Source organism: Cynocephalus volans, chromosome 6 (genome assembly GCF_027409185.1).
Source record: "Cynocephalus volans isolate mCynVol1 chromosome 6, mCynVol1.pri, whole genome shotgun sequence".
Classification (NCBI taxonomy): Eukaryota; Metazoa; Chordata; class Mammalia; order Dermoptera; family Cynocephalidae; genus Cynocephalus; species Cynocephalus volans.
This window is the reverse complement of record NC_084465.1, coordinates 38,283,677-38,302,945: the sequence shown is the minus strand read 5'-3', so window position 1 is coordinate 38,302,945 and position 19,269 is coordinate 38,283,677. Positions and strand designations below refer to the sequence as shown.

At 39.0% G+C, this 19,269-nt stretch overlaps 1 protein-coding gene across 1 annotated transcript in view; it reads right to left on the bottom strand.

The window, feature by feature from the left end:
- WNT2 (Wnt family member 2) overlaps nt 1-6,568 on the bottom strand; it is a 39,387-nt gene extending 32,819 nt beyond the window's left edge. The window contains exons 1-2 of the mRNA XM_063100775.1: nt 6,486-6,568; nt 4,163-4,389 (exon numbers count right to left, since the gene is read on the bottom strand). Coding sequence (XP_062956845.1) covers nt 4,163-4,389; nt 6,486-6,568 — 310 coding nt within the window. The remainder of the gene's footprint in view (nt 1-4,162; nt 4,390-6,485) is intronic.
- Nucleotides 6,569-19,269: the final 12,701 nt, after the last annotated feature.

The window sequence follows — 19,269 nt, the reverse complement described above, 5'->3', positions numbered from 1 at the left end:
TCCTTGAGTTACAAACTATGTCTAACTATTAAGGTACATTTACTTTCTTCTGGAACACCTGCACTAATCACTGGTATTGAGTAAAAGACAGTGAAAAGCTTTTCTTTGGTTTTTCTGGAAGGAAACAAATTTACCACTTATAATTAGACTTGGGCAAGAACCCTTTGGGGTGTTTTCTTAGAATTGTTCTTTATTAGAGTGCAGGCTACTTTCACTTACAGGCTGAAAGGTACATATTTCAGTGCAATAACTACATTAAATTATTTTAATAATCTGTAGTAACTCATAACACGGTGTTGTGGTATAGTGACAGATATAAGGCTCTTTAGGGTCCGTGTGCACCTCGTTTTTCAAGTGGAGCTGTATTTCATTGTTATTAGCATGGCTTTTTATTAATGGTTGCTGCAGCAAATATATTAACAATCAAAATAGAAGTTGGACAACCTAATGCCAATGCAAGGCAGAAAACAGAGAACCATTCGGTGATTCAATATGTCAAGACGAGTGTGACTTTTTGAACCACACAGCTGGGAGAACAAACTACCTTTTTGCATTGAAGCCCTGCTTGTTTCCGTTTGTCATTCGGTGCTAAAATTTATTATACGTCCCTTGCAATATTTGCTCTGCTAGTCTCATTATTAAAAATCAGGAAAACATATCTACACCATATTAAATGGCACTTACCTCAGCCTTCAGAAAATATCTCCCCCAAAACCTCTATCCATCAGAAAAGGAATCAATCATGCCCTGTAGTTAGGTAAAATCAATTATAGGAATATTTGCCACAGGTAGCAAGTAGCGCTCTCCAGAGAGAAATGTGATGGTCCTGGGAGCTATTTTAAAGAGTCACAGCTTAAATTATAAGGATCACAGATATTCTATACTGAATTGAGATGTTTCGTCAAAGGTGACTAATAAGATGATAATGTGGCTTAATCTCTGGCAGCAACTTTCAGATAAATACAATTTTTATTAGAACCATTTTACAGTTTAGGAAAATACTTTGTCCATAATTACCCCATTTATCTTTGAAAGCCTGGTTTTGAATTTGGAGTCAATGCCCACGTTTAGAGTTATCACATAGGGGAAAAATTCCCAAATGCTTAAGATATTTAGCATTGCTCTTACTTTTTAAGGAGAAAGAAGAGAAATTTTATGAATGGTCTTTTAGGGGAAAGGCTTGGAAGATGTGGATGATAATATGTCAGTGACCAGGTAGTATTTTGAAAGAAGTAGAGGAATAAATTGTCTAGGCGTGGAATTCATCCTGGTGTAACTTGCAAACAATTACATTAACTTGTTGGCTGGCTGAAAGAAAGAAAATCACTCTCAATCTGCTACTTTCAGACATAGTTTCCAAAACAAAAATATCACCTTTCTAAACATTTGTCATTTATTATTCAAACACCTAACTATAAATGCTAGATGTTTACTTATTTAAATAAAAAAATTTGCACATTTACTGACTTTTCCTTTTACCTCCAGATGTTTTCGTATCATGTAGATGTGGCCTTAAGATGTTTTCAGTTAAGTGCTTTAGATGAATCACTAAAATGCTATGTGTGAAATAGTAGCACATTTCAAGAGTTGGCTTTGTAACAAAACTAATTTTGATCTTGGGCCTCTTCTTAGAAAAACTGATTCTTTTTAAAGCCATCACAAAATTAAACAAAATCCAAATATAAATGGTGATATTTATACTTCTGATGTATTACTATTGAAGCTTCTCTAATTTTTTTTAAAGTACATATGCCCAGTTTTTATTTGGGAGGGGGGATTGCTACCTGGGAAGGTAAACACTAGAAGTTACGGTTTCTTGAAGGTTATGAGTTGTTCAACTCTCTTTTAATATATCTACTTTATTATTATTTTTTTTTGGAATTTACAATGATGAGACACAATTGCTTTTTTTTTTTTTTTTAAGGCTTATTCTAGAATTCTGGAGATGTATTCTTGCAAGAATATTTTTGGGTTTACTAGTTCTGACTTTGTTTCTCTGCCTGTGACTGGTGACTGTCTCTTGAATGAGTAAATTACCAATGTTCCTAAAAATTGTTCTGTCTTACTCTAACTCTCTAAAGCAAAACAGGCAAATGTTTCCCATTTCTCTATGACCATGAAATATTTCAATAACTTCTATGTGCTCGCTGTAAATGGTATTGCCCTTTGCTTTTCCTATTCATATATAAGCATATTTAGGTTTCCGAAGGAGAGTTCTTCACAACTCGAAGGTACAGATATTCCTCCAAGCAATTCATTGTAAAAATCTTTGAATAGCTTCATTAGAATTTAGTGATTATTTCTGGGATAAGCTACTTTAGGCCAAATATAGCTCCAGCATAACCAACACAAAATCATCACTGATAGTCATACGAGTCTGCATTAATGTCTGGGAAGGAACCTGGTTTTCTGTGAAGAATGGAAAGAAATTGTATAGCATAAATGTTTTAAGTTCTGAGTATTTTGGCAAAGCATTCAACTTCATCTGAAAGAAATCTGAAGGAAGTACAACTTAGAATCTCTTATTTATCTGAGGCCTTGGACTAAGTCAAACTAGTTCTGTTTCCTCTATTTCTAACCTCTTCCCTCTCAGCAACTCTATAGCTCTGAAGAAACACACATTGTCAAGATTAAGTTAAAATATTTTATGAATAAATCCCCAGCTTTGGCAGATCTACTGTCTTTAGGATGACTGGTCAAAACTGCTTCCTTTGATTTGCAATCTGAAGGTTTTTCTTCTAATATGAAGAAGTTTCAATGGATCTAGAGGTGATCATTTTAGAAATAAGGAGTGCATATAATTTGAATCATTGAAAAATGGTTCTGAGCTCTTTGAAAAAGAAAAATCCTGATACATTTTAAACACTGACAGCCTGCATATAACATATCCAAAGATGACTTGCGCTAAATATTTGCAAACTCTCTTTGACAAGGTCCAGGACTTTGATTGATTCACTGGTGAGATAATCTAGGTGAAGTCTCAGAATTCCATGAAGCTGCAATTTACTATTAACCTTTCAAAAATTTGCGATGTCATATTGAAACTCCAAAAGGAATGCAGAAGAATTTAGTTCTTAAACTACAGAATAACATTGCACAGTATCACAGTAAATTAACTTTAGGGATACTCTAAGAATGAGAGTACTACGCCCTTGGGGGATTTTAGAGACATTCAGTTATGCATTTGGCCTCATAAAACCCTAGGGCTGTGATGATTACATGATAGAAACACCCTCTGTTAAGCATTACCAAGTGTACAGTCTGGATGACTTTCTTAGGAATGGGGGGGGGCAAAAACAAGTGTAAAGTTTCCTGTTTCTGGGGTTCGCACATAAGTTGCTGTGTTTTTGGTCATAGTTCCTAATAGCAAATGGAGAATGCTAATAATGCTAGGTTAGTGGAAGGGTATTATATGAAAATAAAATCTGATTTTTAATTTCTTTTCTCCGATTGTATACCAGCTAGTGAGCTACTTTCCATATTCAGAACTTTTAAGAAGTTTATAATTTGACTAGACAATGTTTAAGGCTCCTTCTAAGGAAAAAAAGATCTTTGTATTCATGGTTCCCAGGCCTATCTTCCATAAATATTCTTACTTCCTAAAATGTAGCTGGAAAATATTAGGTGCTCACACAAGTTCATCCATTCATTCATTACAATACACAAGGCACCAAATGAGGTGCAGGGAATACAGGCTAGTTCCTGCCCTTAAGGAATGGACAATCTATTGAGAAAAAAAAATGTTTAATTCTGACACAGAGTGACCCAAGGCTGAGTAGCTAGGTGGGAGGTCAAGGTGCTGAACAGAGATTTGTCTGCTTCTTAATAACACTTACACGTCGTTTTTGTAATAATGACAATCTTGGGCTCAAGATAAAATCTGAACCTGGAGGACATACAGGGTTGAAGTGACAGAGCAAAGAGTGAGAAGACAACAATCCAGGGCTACATCCTATTCTACGACTGGCCTCCTGTAAGACTTTAGACAAGTTCTTTGATTTCTCTCGTCCTCATTTGTAAAACGGGGACAATGCCACCCAACAGAAAGATCTTTTGTTTGAATAAAGTGCAATAAAAGATGAGCAAGAGCTTTGAAGACCATGTGAGGGGAGTGGTGTATGAGTGGAGGGCCTATGGGGATGGGTGAAGGCAGGAGACTTACTTCTGAGAAGGACCCTGCCAAAGAGGCTGTGATCCCTGTCTAGAGTATTGCAGTTCCAGCGGTGCTGGCGGAACTGGTGCTGGCACTCTGTGGTCCACTCGGCCACGCCCAGGCCAATGGCTCGCATCACGTCTGGGTGTCGGTGGCACAGCTGGCGCTGGCGGCTCACCAAGCCTGGCACATTGTCACACATCACCCTGGAGGAGCCACCTGTAGCTCTCATGTACCTGTAAGGGACCAACACAGAGGTGAGAACAACATGAACAGCAAGGCTTGGCTCAGTGTTCCCTGGGAGACTGAAGAGTTCAAAGAGCTTTTCAAATATGAATTACTTATCCTTTTGGTGATATTAGAAAGCAAGGGTTATTTAATTTTAATTCAGTGGAGAAGCAGACAAGGTAGGCATGGTGAGTGATCTGATAGAAGCCACCCCAAAATGGACTGATGACTGTCTTGTGGACGTGAAGCCTGGCCACTACATGACACAAGGGTCTGGTCTTGACTTTGGGGGAAGCTGACCTTTAGAAGCTTTTCACTCCCATTTATTTGACCTAACGTCTTAAAAACTGTCTGTATCTGTCTAATCAACACCTGGTGGTATCTGATATTACACTCTCCTCACAGACATGCTGTTCTTTCCTTACTGAGGAATCCTTTAAATATTTCCATTTTCTAGCTCATTTTGGCTTTTATAGAAAACCTTTGGAAAAAATTCTTTCTATTGTTATTAAGGACACTAAATGTTTGGAAGAATCAAACAGTATTATAGCTCCATAAAGTACTTTTTGAAAAGAAACTTAAACAAAAAATTACATCATCATCTCTACCCAGATGTTCTCTATTAGTTGTGAAATGTTTAGAAAGGTACCTTTTATATAACCCAAGCTGCCATAGGTGTCTTTTGAAGCGATCAAACAAGGAGAATGTCTTTTTCTTGTATTTTCATTATTTTATATGATCATAAAATCGTTACAGCCGTGACTTCCAAAAAATATATTTTTAAGTGACAGCTGAGAGACAATGTGACAAAAAGCCTGAGCAATAAATAATGTTTATACCCCCATGAAAACAGAAATAGTCATTTTATTGAAAAATGATCAGTCTGATAAATCAATCTTTGATCCTGTGTCAGCAATGTCAAGGCTAAACACCTTCCCGTTCAAAGCAGGCTTAGGAAATAATTGAATCTCTTCCCATCAGCACTTTGCCTTGCTCTTCTGAAGAGCTCCAGTGTCTTCCTAAAAAGTTATTTGTTCAAGTGTTTTATGTGGTTGAGACTTGTTACTTTCACCAGATTCTTTAAAATACAACCTAAAATAACTCTTTTTTCTGAATCAGTATTTTAATATCTGTTCTGGAACTTTTAGGTACAAGGAAGTTACAGAGCTCTCAACTCCATCGTTTTCCAAGATCAAAAAGTCAGGAGATGGGGAAGAGTTTCTGGATGGGGAGAGAATCTGCCTTTGCAACTATTAACGATGCGAAGAGCTGTTACTGTTCAATCCATCACTGGACAACAATAAATAAATCAGTCGCAGATCAGCGTACAAAGGAAAGCAGCAGTTACCCTTTGGGGTGACAGTTTTGAACAGGGTAACATCTTAGAGACCCCGGGATCTGTAGCTTTGCCTTAAGGTGATAGTCTCTACCTGGAGCAGGCAAAATATTCTTCCGCCCCACTAAGGTGAAGCATTAGGAATGTGGAAGGACGGGAAATAATAAAAAATCACACGCTTTGGACTCTACAACTCCTGATTGCCTGAATATGTCCCTCGGTTCATCTTGAGGCAGTTTTGGGGGGAGGAGGGTGGGAAAGGCAGTTGTAGTTTTCAGGGTGAACACACACACACACACACACACACACACAAGCACACACACACACACACACACACACACACACACACACACACACACACACACACACACACACACACACACACACACACACACACACACACACGCGTCTGTGCTACAGCTACAGACCCGGCTAATGTGTCTCCCAACGGGATAAGAATTGGCTGATTTTGCTGTCGCTCAGCTGGATCCAAATAAACCAAACATCAGAGCTCTCATTTGAGGGGGAATGACGGTTCTCTCTCTCTCTCTCTCTCTCTCCCTCTCTCGCTCGCTCGAGTTGTCAAAGCTGAAATGGTCTTCTGGGGAAAAGCGAAGGGGCTCAGGATGGGGCGATAGCAGAGGGCAGCGGTCGGGGAATATGCGGCTGCTGCGGCCGCGGAGAAGCGCCACAAGGAAGGGTCTGTGCGGCCAGTGCGGTTCCCACTCCCATCTCCAAACTCCCCCGCGCCCGTGAGCGTGGACTTACCACCATGAAGAGCTGACCTCGGGGGTGAGCCAGGTCAAGACCAGAGGGAGCCAGAACCAGATTCCACCGAGAGGGGCGTTCATATTAACCCCCTTGCGTCCGCATCAGGTCAGACTCCGTGTGCGGGCGCCATGCGTGCCCGGAGCAGAAGCGCTCAGCGCCGGGAGGGCCTCGTCACGGCCGCCGGCGCCTCGCCGCGCCCCCGCCCCCCGCTCGCGTCTGCAGCGAGTGGCGAGACTCGCTGATAAAGTTTCAAACGACGAGCCCAGCGAGCGATAAAGGCCAGCCCGGGCCGCCTCGCCCACAGCCCAATTCCCCAGGCGCGGCGAGCGCAGGCAGCCGAGAGCTCTGCGCGCCTCCCGTGCGCCCCTGTCCGCTCTGTTCCTTGCCGGGCGCAGCCTAGGGAGGGGGCGCTGCGCCTGGTCGGGGGGTGATGGGAGCGCGGGGTTTTACATGGGAGTGGATGAAATAATGGCAAGAGATGCGCGGGTATGAGGTGAGGCGAGGAAGGAGGAACACCTATGCTGGGCTTCGCGCTCTCGCGGACGCAGGCACTCTTAGGGAAGCTCCCGGCCGCAGGGCATCCGCGGGCTCCGGCCACAGGAACGCGCCTTCCGAATAGGTGAGGCTACCTTCCAGCAAACAGAAGTCCCCGAGCGTGCAACATGGGGAGACGAAGGGGAGGATAGGGAGATGACTGAGCACGGGATACAGGAATCCAGAGGTGTCTTTCAACCCAGTGCTTTGCTTCTTTCCCTGAAGCCGGGAGGAAGAACAAGCACTTGTAAATTTGGAGCTGCCGTGTCTGTGGGGAAAGGTTGGGGAGGAAGGGGCCAGGCCTCAAGGAAATGAGGACCTGTGGCCTGATTCCTGGGTGCTGGGCTTATATGCAGAGCGCGCAGGGAAGGGAGCCGGGAGGGCCCATCACACTTGGGACCTCACCCCGCAGTCTCGGCTAGAGCGCCTGGGGAAGATGCAGTCTTTACGCACATCCAGCTCCTCCCTAGCGCTGCGGAGCGCAAAAGATCACGTAGGAAGATCCGAGGCAAGCAGGCGTCTGCTGGGCGTCTGCGCCCAGCACTGGTGCACGTCCCTCTGCCCAGGCGCTCAGCTTGTGAGCCTTGCCGAAGTAAAGGGACCCTCGGTTCCTGGACCTGGGCCCCCGCAGAGACAAGACAGAGGGGCGCGGGCCCGCGGGTGGAGCATCTTGAGCAGCAACTGGCTTGTAGCCCCGCCGTTTATCACCGGAAAGGAAGGAAGACCAGGAACTTGAGGCGGCCGTGAACTGTTCCATTGCTCTTTTCCTGGGGCGGAGGAACACGCCGCCCGCCCGGGGATCGTGCTCTGGGGAGTAGGGAGTGTGCTGGGGGGTGGGGGTGGGGGAGAGGGGGCGCATTGTTCGCTGGACGTGTGGGGGGGGGCGTCCAGATAGGAAGGACGGGCTCCCCCCCCAACCACCCCGCCCACCCCTCGGTCACGGACCGGCCAGAGCGTCAGCCCTCGCCGGGCGCGAGCGCGATGAGAGGTTGGACAAGGCGAAGCTCAGAGACGCCAAAAACCTGAAAGATGCTGTCATCGCCACCCCCTTCCCCCACGCCGGTCCCTGGCAGGTCGGGCCCCTCCCAGGTTGACCCAGATACATCGCCGTTTGGGTCCGGAAAGGGAGGGGAGGGAAACAAGCACCGCGCCACCCACGACTCGGGAAGAGCAGGGCTCCGCGCCAGGCCGCTCCGTATCGCTGGGCCGCGACCCAGGGGAAGTTCTGCTCGGTCTGTGCCGGTCGCGAGGGAGGGGCGGGGAGCGCGCGCAGGGCGGCCTGCGGGGTGGCGGCGGGGCGGGGGGGTGCTAGGAGGGGGAAGGGATGGGGCAGTGGGCACCAGACAGCAGCAAACGTCCCTTGTACTATACGCTTATATTCATAAGCCTCCTTCTCGGATGCAGCAGAGAAAGAAGCTAAAATTACCATCACCCTCCTTTGTTTGGCGGTTTCTTGAAGTAAATCCAGATACTTGGGACTCGTAGAAGAGATGACTGGCCTTGGAGGAAGTATGAGTTGCCAAAATTTCACTTCTACCAGCGAATAAAGTGTCTGTTGGGAAAAGTAGGCAGTTGTATGCCTCTCATATGGAGTATGAAAACTGAGACTACCTAAAAAACTGCAGCTCAAAGTCCCACCCATCTCAGCACATCTTGTCCTTACAGCTAAGGGGTGTTAGAAGTACATGAAGTGTGACCGTCAGCTTAGAGGCCCTTCCTCTCCACCCAGGGAATTATTGAGTGGCCAGGAGACCTGCCCTTCAGTTGATGGTGAGGCCAATGGAATGACCTAAACCTGAAACAGACCTCCTGGAAAAGGAATGGACCATCCCCGAAGCTAATTAAATCCACCCCAAAGGACTTCATCCTGGGACAGGAGGAGTGCCGCATTATCTTGCAGAGAAGAAATCTACTTCAGTGAAAGGCAAAAGGCTGAAAAAGTTCAAGAGAACCTAAATCCAGATGTGAAAAAAGGTCCACCCAAACACCCCTTCCTGACCTGTCTAGAGGCTGTCTGGACCAGATAACTTCTCTCTTCCAGATCTGAGATTCCATTTTCCTCCCATTCTCCACCCCTGTTCACTTATGACCCAACTACTTAGCCCAATACAACTTCTCTTCCTGCCCAGAAGGTCTTTACTCCCTCCTCATCTGTATCTATTTTGATGGACCCTTCATTTGAAGATAGTGTATTCACTAGTAGAGGTGGCTGAGAAATGCTCAAGAAAATTTGGAAGAAAAAAGGTTACAATAAACCTCACTTCTTTTGCAATAAAAACTACCACCTTAAAGAAGAATTAATAAATTGCATGTGATTTCAGCCTAACTATATAAGATGATGAGGTAAAGAAAGGGTTCAGAGTGCCTTTAGAGCTATGAATTTAATATTTGATTTTTGACTTCCTTAATGAGAAATCTCAGAATTGACTATAAAATCCATTTACAATACACAGAACCCAATTCTCTTTCTGAAGATTAATGTTAGTTTGCTTGTAACTTCAGTATAACGTAGCCAAATGAGTCAGTCTATTTTCTTAGTTAGATCCATTGTTTGTCTAATCTCCCAGGGCAGAGAAAGAGAGAGAACTAATTTACTACCAAATCATCTCCACCCTTTAAAAATGGAGAGTTACTTCTTTAACCAAATAGTCATTTGTCTTTCAGTCTGAACTGGCTGTAAAGGGAAAATTCTAATATCAGCCATTTAATTAAATCTCAGTGTGCATTTAAATCAATGTATACTAAAGACTTTTCCTTCTAGCCATGAGAGTAAGAGGTATCTGCTTTGCTCTCCTACAGGAAATATAAATATAAATATAAATAAATAAATGAATAAATGGATATATATATATATATATAAAACTGGGCAAAACTATGAGACATCTTTTCAGGCATTGGATAGTAGGCAACATACAGTTGTGATCCTTGAGAGAAGGGAAACACATGAGGTGAGCTCTATAACTGTCCCATAGCTGTCCTGGTTTTTCTGGGCTGTAAGAAGGTGGAGCCCAAGCAGAGCAGTAGTCTCAGTTAAGGAGGAAGAGACTGGCATTTTGGGCTGTTGACACAGCTGAAATTGGCAGGGTAGCATTTCTGAATATAGGTAGCTGTGAAAAGGGGGTTACCGCAAGTCTACATAAAGATGCACCACAAGTTCTTGGCCAAGGGCTGGGCTCAATATAAACATGACACACTCTGCACAGCCAGCAGAGATTGCCTAGTGCATGTCATGCAGTGTTGAGAGACACTAGAGTTCCATCTCAGCAGGGTAGAGAGACCTTATTGAGCACTTTAGGCATCTAGCTGAGATGCTAGAAAGGCCATGTCTTAAAACTAATGGTCATGCCTTAGTGTAAAATGCATGTCTTAGGACAAAATTCAAGATCTTGTTTCCCCATATCACATGTTCTAACAAAGAATAAAAACAAACCAACAGGACCAGTGGGATTTACAAGAACAAAACAAACACCCATTAAAAGAAGACAACATAATATCAACTCCCTACAATGTATCACTAACAATAAAAAATTAATAGACAAGTGAAAAACCCAAAAATGTGACCCATACTTGAGAGAGTGGTCAACAGAAACTTACCCTGATGTGGCCCAGATGTAGGAATTGGCAGGAAAGAAATTTTAAAGTAGCTATTATAAATATGTTCAAGAAAAATGTTCCCAGATGGAATTACAGAATTGCAAGTATGAATGAGGAACATTGCGAAAGGTAAATTTGTGGAAAAACATAAAATATGGAATTACAGACTTGCAAGTATGAATGAGGAACATTGGGAAAGGTAAATTTGTGGAAAAACATAAAATAATATTGATAGTTAAAAGAATTATAATAATTCTGAAGTTCAATACATGTAGAAGAAAAATATATGACATCACTAGCATTAACATGAAAAGCAGCAGGGAACTCTGATTCCAGGTTAGACTGAGCAAGTAAACTCTATCCTGTCTCTCCCACTGAATAAAGCTACATAATTTGGACAGAATGTAAAGAGAAGCTATTTGAGGACTCCGAGAAGCAAATGGATTGGGGAAGACTGAAATTTTAAGTTCCACCAAATGGTGGTGAGTTTCCCATTTTGTTTTTCCTCTGGTATCACACAGCCAGGACACAAGGCAGCCAAAATCCTGAACTGGGAACCTGGCATGGACAAAAACACTTACAGGAGAGGTATCCAGAGAAGCCCTCTAGTTTTGAGTCAAGGTGGAAAAGGGATTCCTGACATAACTAGAGCAAGTGGGAGAAATCCCCTGGGTCTCTCTCCCTCCCCCAAATCTCTCACATCTGAGGCCCCCGGGCAGTCCTATGTTGATGTTGCCAGCAGTGACATTGGCAGCAGTGGGAGACCCACAGGTTCCTAGAACTCTGAAAGATGGGAAAATTCCTCTTTAGAGGAACTGTGGTCCCAAGAAGGTGGGACGAAATTCCATATATTTTTTTCTTCCTCTTTCCTTTTGCCATGCGGCTCCACACATGGGTGCAATCACAGGAAGTGTGTGGCAGAGTGAGATAACTAAAGCCATGGTTCTGGCCAGTGGACCAAAAAGAAGAGTCCTTGAGAATTGGAAAGTACCTGGGAAGTCAGCAAGAATGAGGAGCTTGAGAAAGCAATCCTATAAAGTTATATGTGAACTCCTATGCTTACCCCCTAAGCTGTGTACATGGGGAACATGTTGATCTGTCCCTAAAGATACTACCAAAGACTTTGAGACTAGAACTATGGGACAGACCACCACCCAGGTCCCAAACCACTGGATTTTACACATGTGAGCCAGGCATGAATAGCATGCAAAGTCATTGAAAACTGAACTAATATCAGAACAAGAACCTATAGAAGGCTGGTTAGAATTAGTGGCTCAAACCCAACTGTGTTGATCATATGCTAAAACAAGAATATCAACATTCTCAATAGATAGGATTTAAATAAGGCTCAGAGCCTCTTAACATTCTATTCCAAATGTCCAGGATACAATCATGATTACTTAATTTATTTCTTACAGTTTAGAGGATAGGAAGTCCACAGTCCAGGTGGTGCATTTGGTGAGGGCCTTCCTCTGGTGGTAACTCACCACAGGGTCATGTGGCAACCAGGGTGTTACAACCATGGCTGAGCAAGAGTGCTAACCTCACTCACTCTCCTTTTAAAACCATCCGAACCACACCCATTACTCCATGAATGGATCAATCCATTCACAGGGCAATCTAATCACAATCTAGTCACCTCTTAAAGGCCCTACCTTTCAAATACCATAACGGGATTTCCTGCCCTCTTAACACTGTTACAATGGAAATCAAATTTCCAATACAGGAACTTTTGAGGGGCACATTTGACCCATAGTACTCGGTATACAAAGAACCAGAAAAATTGCAATTCAAATAGAAAAAAGACAATCAAGAGACATTACTGTCTAGATAACACAGATTTTGAAATTATCAGACAAAGACTTTAAAACAGCTGTTATAAAAATGCTCTAAGAAGTAAGGGTTAATACTGTTGAAACAAATGGACAACAGAAAATCTCAGCAAAGAAACAGAAAATGGAAAGAGAAATCACACAAATTTTAGAACTGAATACAGTAAAGTAACTGAAGTATCTATCTCACTGGATAGGGCCAATGGCAAAATTGAGATGAAAAGGGAAAGTGTGAGTGAACTTGATGACAGATCAATAGAAATAATCTAATCTTAACAGAGGTAAAAAAAAGATTGAAAAGAAATGAATAGAGCCTCAGGGATATTTGGAACAATACCACAAGATACAACATTGTGTAAGTGGAATCTTTGAAGAAGAGAGGAAACAGTACATTGCAGCAAAAAATATCCATAGAAATAAATGGCTAAAAACTTCCTAAATTTGGCCAAAAGCATTGACCTATAGATTCATAAAGCTCAGCAAACCCCAACAAGGATAAATCCAAAGAAATTAATGCCAAGACACATAATAATAAAACTGCTGAAAACTAGAGGCAAAGACAAAATCTTGTAAACAAAGACATTACTTATGTATTTCATTGCTTGTAGAGAACAAAGGGAAAAGACAATTTGAATGACTTTAGATTTCTCATCATAAATTCTGAAGTCAGAAGAAAGTAGAACAGCATTTCTTAAAGTACTGAAAGAAAAGAACCATTAGCCCCGAATCCTATATCCAGTGAAAATATCCTTCATGAATGAAAGTGAAATAAAGACATTCTCAGATGAAAGAAAACAAAGAGAATTCATTGTCAGGAGACCTGTTCTAAAAGAACTGCTAAAGGTTGTTCTTCAGACAGAGAGAATGATACAAAAAGGAGACTTGGAAAATCTGAATGAAGGAAAAGCAAGAGAAATGGTAAATATCTGGGTAAATATAATAGACTCCTCTAGTCCTCTCCAAGTTCTTTAACATATGTTTAATGGTCGAAGGCAAAAATTGTAACATTGTCCAATAGGATTTTCATTGTATGTAGAAATAATACACAAGAAACTATAAAATACAGGAGGAGAGTAAAGTGACTTGTATGTTAATAACTTTATAAATTCCACTTGAAGTGGTTAAAATGTGATTCTAACAATACTATAAAAAGTTATGTATGTATAACAGAATCCCTATGGCAACACTAAAAAAACTCTATACAAAGAGATATAGCAAAAGACACAATAAATAAAATAAAATGGAAAATGTTCAAATAATCCAAAAAAAGGCAGGAAAGGGGAAACAGAGGAATGAAAAACCAAGATAACAAACGGGAAACAAATAATAAAATGGTAGAGTTAAATCCCAAGATATCAATAATTATATAAAACATATATGGTCCAAACACAACAATTTAAAACCACAGATTGTCTAAATGGATAAAAACACAAAACCCAACTATATATTCTCTACAAGAAATTCACCTCAAATATAATAATATAGGTAGGTAAAAAGAAGAAGGGTAGAAAAAGATAAATGATGCAAACACTAGTTAAAAGAAAGCTAAAATTAATATATCAATATCAAAGTAGATATCTAAGCAAAAAAGTTTACCAGAGATAGAGAGACATAGCATAATGATAAAAAGGTCAATTCACTGAGAAGATATACAGTCCTAAACGTGCATGCACCAACTAACAGACCTTCAAAGTATATAAAGCAAAAATTGACAGAACTGAAAGAAAAAAAACAGACAAATGCACAATTGTAATTGGAGATTCAGCACTTCTCTCTCAGTAATTGATAGACTAAGTAGATAGAAAAATCAAGAAGATATAGAAGGACTCAGCACCATCGATGAACTGGATTTAGTTGACATTTGTAGAACACTTCACACTACAATAGCAGAGTATACATTCTTTTCAAGTGCACATTAAGATAGATCGTATGCTGAGTAATAAAACCTTAACAAATTAAAAGAATTAAAATCATTCGAAGTATGTTCTATGATCATAATGGAATTAAACGAGAAGTCAATAAAAGAAAGAGAACAAGAAAATCTCCAATCTTGTGGAAACTAAGCAACACACTTCTAATAACCTATGGGTTAAAGAAGAAGTCTCAAGGGATATTAGAAAATATTATTATAAAGGAATTTTATTTTAATAAAAATGCATTACTTCACAATAAGCTATATTTAATATAGATTCTAATAAGTCAGAAACAGGAATACATATTATAATCTCCTGGGTAACCACTAAAATAATAAAATATATAACTATTCCAGTTATCTAATGCTGCACAACAAACCACCCCAAAATTTAGGGCTTTAAACCATCAATTTATTATTTTCTTTCACAGTTCTGTGGGTTGACTAGACTTAGCTTGATAGTTCATGCTTGGGATCCTTCATACAGTTGCAATGATTGCAGCTGGGACTGGATTCATCTGATTCTGATTGGCCTGGAGATCCCATATGGCTTTTTTACTCATATATCTGGCAGATCTGTAATCCTCTACATGGCTTGGACTTCTTATATACTGGCTTAGAACTCCAAGATAGAGGAAGTAGAAGTTGCCAAGCTAATTAAGGGCTACATCTGGATCTCATCAAAGCAGTCACAGGACCTGTCCAGATTTAAGAGGGTGAGAAATAGGCTCTATTTCTTGATAGGAGAGAAACAAGGTAACACTGCATAAGAGCAAATGACAATCGGAGATACTGTTGTCATCTCTGAAAATACAATCTTCCAGTCTTCCCTCTGGACACAACAATTCAAATTCCTTCCACATGAAAAATAAACTCATTCTCTCTCTCAGGTTCCCCAAAATCTCATTCCAATATGGCACTGGCTGGAAGTCCAGGGCCTTCCATCTAAATCAATCCCAAGTGCATATAAGGCTCCTTGGGTGCTGATTCTAAAATGTAATAGGCTTAAAACAGTCAGGACAATTGGGAAGAAAGACCAAGTGGGAAGATTTATACTATGTGACATCAAGCTTATTTGCTATAAAGCTGTAATAATTAGGGCAGGGTGGTATGGTGCAAGAACAGTCAAATAGACAAATGAAACATAATAAGAGAGTCCCAAAATAGACCTGTATACACAGGGCCAACTTAATTTTCAGCAAAAGTGCCAAGCATTTTAATGAGGAAGAAATGTTCTTTCACTATTTGGCAATAGAGCAATTGTGTATCTGAATGGGCAACATTAATCTTGAGCTTTACCTCCCATAATACAAAAAGATAATTTAAGATAGATTATAAACCTAGATGTGAAACCTAAAACAATCAAGCTTCAAGAATAAAACACAGAGAAATACCTTAAGAACCTTTGTAAAAGCAAAGATTTCTTAAATAGAACATAAAAAGCCCTGTGAAGAAAAAGAGACATATATTTAAGTTTAATTAACAGTAAGAACTGTTTATCAATACACCATTAAGAGAAACAGTAAGCCCCAGACTGGGAGAACATATTTGCAAAACGTACATATATTCAATAAAGGACTTTTTTCCTGAATATTTAGAGAACTCCTACCACTCAAAAAAAAGAAGAAGCTAGACAATCCAATTATAAATTGGGTAAAAGACTTGAAGAGGCACTTCACAAACAAGGATATTTAAATGTCCAATAAGTATATGAACAGGTGCTTGAGGCCAAGTAAAACAAAAGAAGAATGATCTAGAGTTTTCCCATTTCTATTTTTAAGGGGAAGGCAGAGTTTCTACTTCTCTTTAGACTTTCCATATGGTATTATATACAAATTTTAAGAATAATCACTAAAAAGAATAAAAAAGAATGTAAATTTACTATGTAATAGGGAAAAGGGATGAGGGATGAAAAACAAACTTCATAAATTCAGTGGAAGGAAAGGAGAAAAGCTTAAAAAGAAAGAAGGGATGGTAAAAATAAATCACATACACCAATAACCACAATAAATGTAAATAAGCTAAACTTTCCAATTCTGTTTAATAACAGGGTTTAAACCTATTTAAATTGGTCTCCTTTTAAAACTAGTTATGTGTTATTTAAAGATATATGAGAACTTAAGGACACAGAAAAGATGAAAGTATGATTAGATTAGAAACAGAAATTAGATTTTAAAGACTAAAAAGGTTGACTACATAATGATAATAGATGTAATTCATCTGGAAGGCAATAATGATTTTACATTCACTTAACAATATAATCTCAAATCTTCATAGCAAAAATTAACAGAAATATTAGGTTAAACTGACAAATCCGTAATTTTAGTGAGAGATTTTAATCCATTTCTCTAAGTAATTGACATTATCAGTTTGCTTTTGCTATGTAATATATCACCCCCAAGTTTGCTTTAAAAAGTGTTTAAAACCACAGTCATTTATTAGCTCCTTTTGTGGGTCAGAAATTTAAACTGGGTTCAGATGGGCAGTTTTTCTGCTGGTCTTAAACTGGGATAATGCATGTTTCCTGGCCTCACTCACATGTCTATGAGTTTGCTGGAGTAAGGGATAACTGGATCATATTTATCTCATTAATAAGTTACTGGAACTTGTTCATGTGATGGAAGATCAAAAAAGCAGCAAGAGAGCAAATCCTAATGAACAAGCACTTTTCAAACCTTTGTGTGCATCACATTTGCTAATGTCCCATTGGCAAAAAAAAAAAAAAAAAAAAAATAAGTCACACGGACAACCTGGATACAGGGAGTAATGGAAGAGATTCTGTTTTTTTAATGCACCTGCTATCTTGCAAGGGCATGGATGCAGTGGGTAAAAAATTTTGTGACATTTTTACAATGTACATATTGAAAGAACAAGAAGACAAAAAAATTAGTAAGGCTATGTAAGATTTGAACAACACAAAAGTTTTATGTGATGTGTGTGTGTGTATATATGTATACATATATAAAACTAGTAGTCTACAATTAGAAAATACCCAATATTTTTAAGTGGATGTAATACACTTACAAAATTGATTATATGCAAAACCACAAAACTAGTCTCAACAAAAACCAAAGCATTGCTTTTTAATAAACCCCATTTTCAGGCCTAAATTCAATTAAACTAGGAATTAGTTACAAGATAACTTTAAAAAAGAGGCATGTTTATAAACCTAAAAATGTTTCTAAATAATTCATTGATCTAACAGAATTCATACTATTTTGAATGGAACAATCATAGAAATACTATGACATAACTTACGGGATATAGCTAAAGCGATATTTAGATGAAAATTTTAGCTTAAATGCTTATATTAGAAAAGAAGAACAATGTAAAGTAATGACCTGTCCACATGCCCTCAAATTAGACAAATAACAGAATAAACTCAGGAAAACAGAAGGAAGAAAATGAAAAAGAACACAAATTAATGAAATAGAAAGGTTCGACAACACAAATGCTAGTTCTGTTGAAAAGATTAATAAAATAAACAAATCATTTACAAGACAGATCCAGGAAGAAAAGAAAGAAAAAGGCATACACTATTAGGAAAAAACGGAGAATAACTATGGATTCAGTAAGATTTATAAAATAGAGAATACCAACTCACTTCTATGAGGCAACAGTTACCTTGATTTCAAAAACTAAACAAGGACAATACAAGAAAGAATTTAATATCATTTAAGAATATAAATGTAAATATCAGAAATAAAATATTATCAAACCATATATATATGTAAATCATGATCAAGAAATTCAAGAATATTTCAACATTTAAAAAACTCTGTCAATGTAATTCAATATATAAACACATGAAAGGGAAAAAATATGATTATCCCAAAATATGAAGAAAAAATATTTGATAAAATTCAACAGTTGACATAAACTACATATATATATATATATATATAAAACTTTTTACACAGGAGCAGTAAAACTTTCTTAACTAATTGAAAGGAATCTACCAAACCTACAACAAATATATCATAGTTAATAATGGGATATTAGAAGTAGTACTCAAAGTAATGAAACAAGAACATCCATTATAACATCCATCTATTATTAGCTATGAGACTGATATTCTAAAATGTTCTAATAAAATAAAAAAGTAAGAAGTATAGGAAATGGAATGAAAGAGGCAAAATTTTTATTATTTGCAAATGATGTGAACATCTACATAGAAAACCCAAAAGTTTTGATGGGCAAAACCATTAGCATGAATAAAATAGTTCAGTAAGATTACTAAATTTAAGCTCATGTACAGGAATAACATGTTTCTAAGCCAGCAATAAATAATTTAAATTTAATATTAAATTACTATTGTGCTATTAGATATTAAGACATATCATAAAGTCTTAGTATTCAAAACAGTGTAGTATTGGCAGCAAAAAGATCAATGAAATAGAATGTAAAATTCAGGAACAGATCTGAATTAGAAATTCATTACATTAGCAATTAGGTCTAGGAAATAGGCACCATTTCAAATCAGTGGGGAAAGGTGGATTATTCAATAATGGTGCTGTGCAAATTGGCTCCCAATAAGGAAAGAAATGCTAGTATACTGGTATTTCACACTCTACACAAAAATAATTTTCAAATATATTGTGGAGCAAAATATGAAAAGCAAAATTTTAAAACAGGAGAATATATAGGTAGATATTTTAAAGGTTTGGGCAACAAAGAATACCACTGACAAAAGATAAGAAGTAGACTGGAGATATTTCAACACAGGTAACATATAAGGGATTAGTATTTCAAATACTAATGGCTTATAAGCATAAAGAGATGTTCAATCTCACTAGTAAGCAGAAAAGCACCAATAAAACAAACAAAAAATCAACTTTAGTGAATGCATCAGATAAGAGAAAATTTAAATCAGTTAATATTAAACACTGTTGTGGCTGTGGGGGTAATG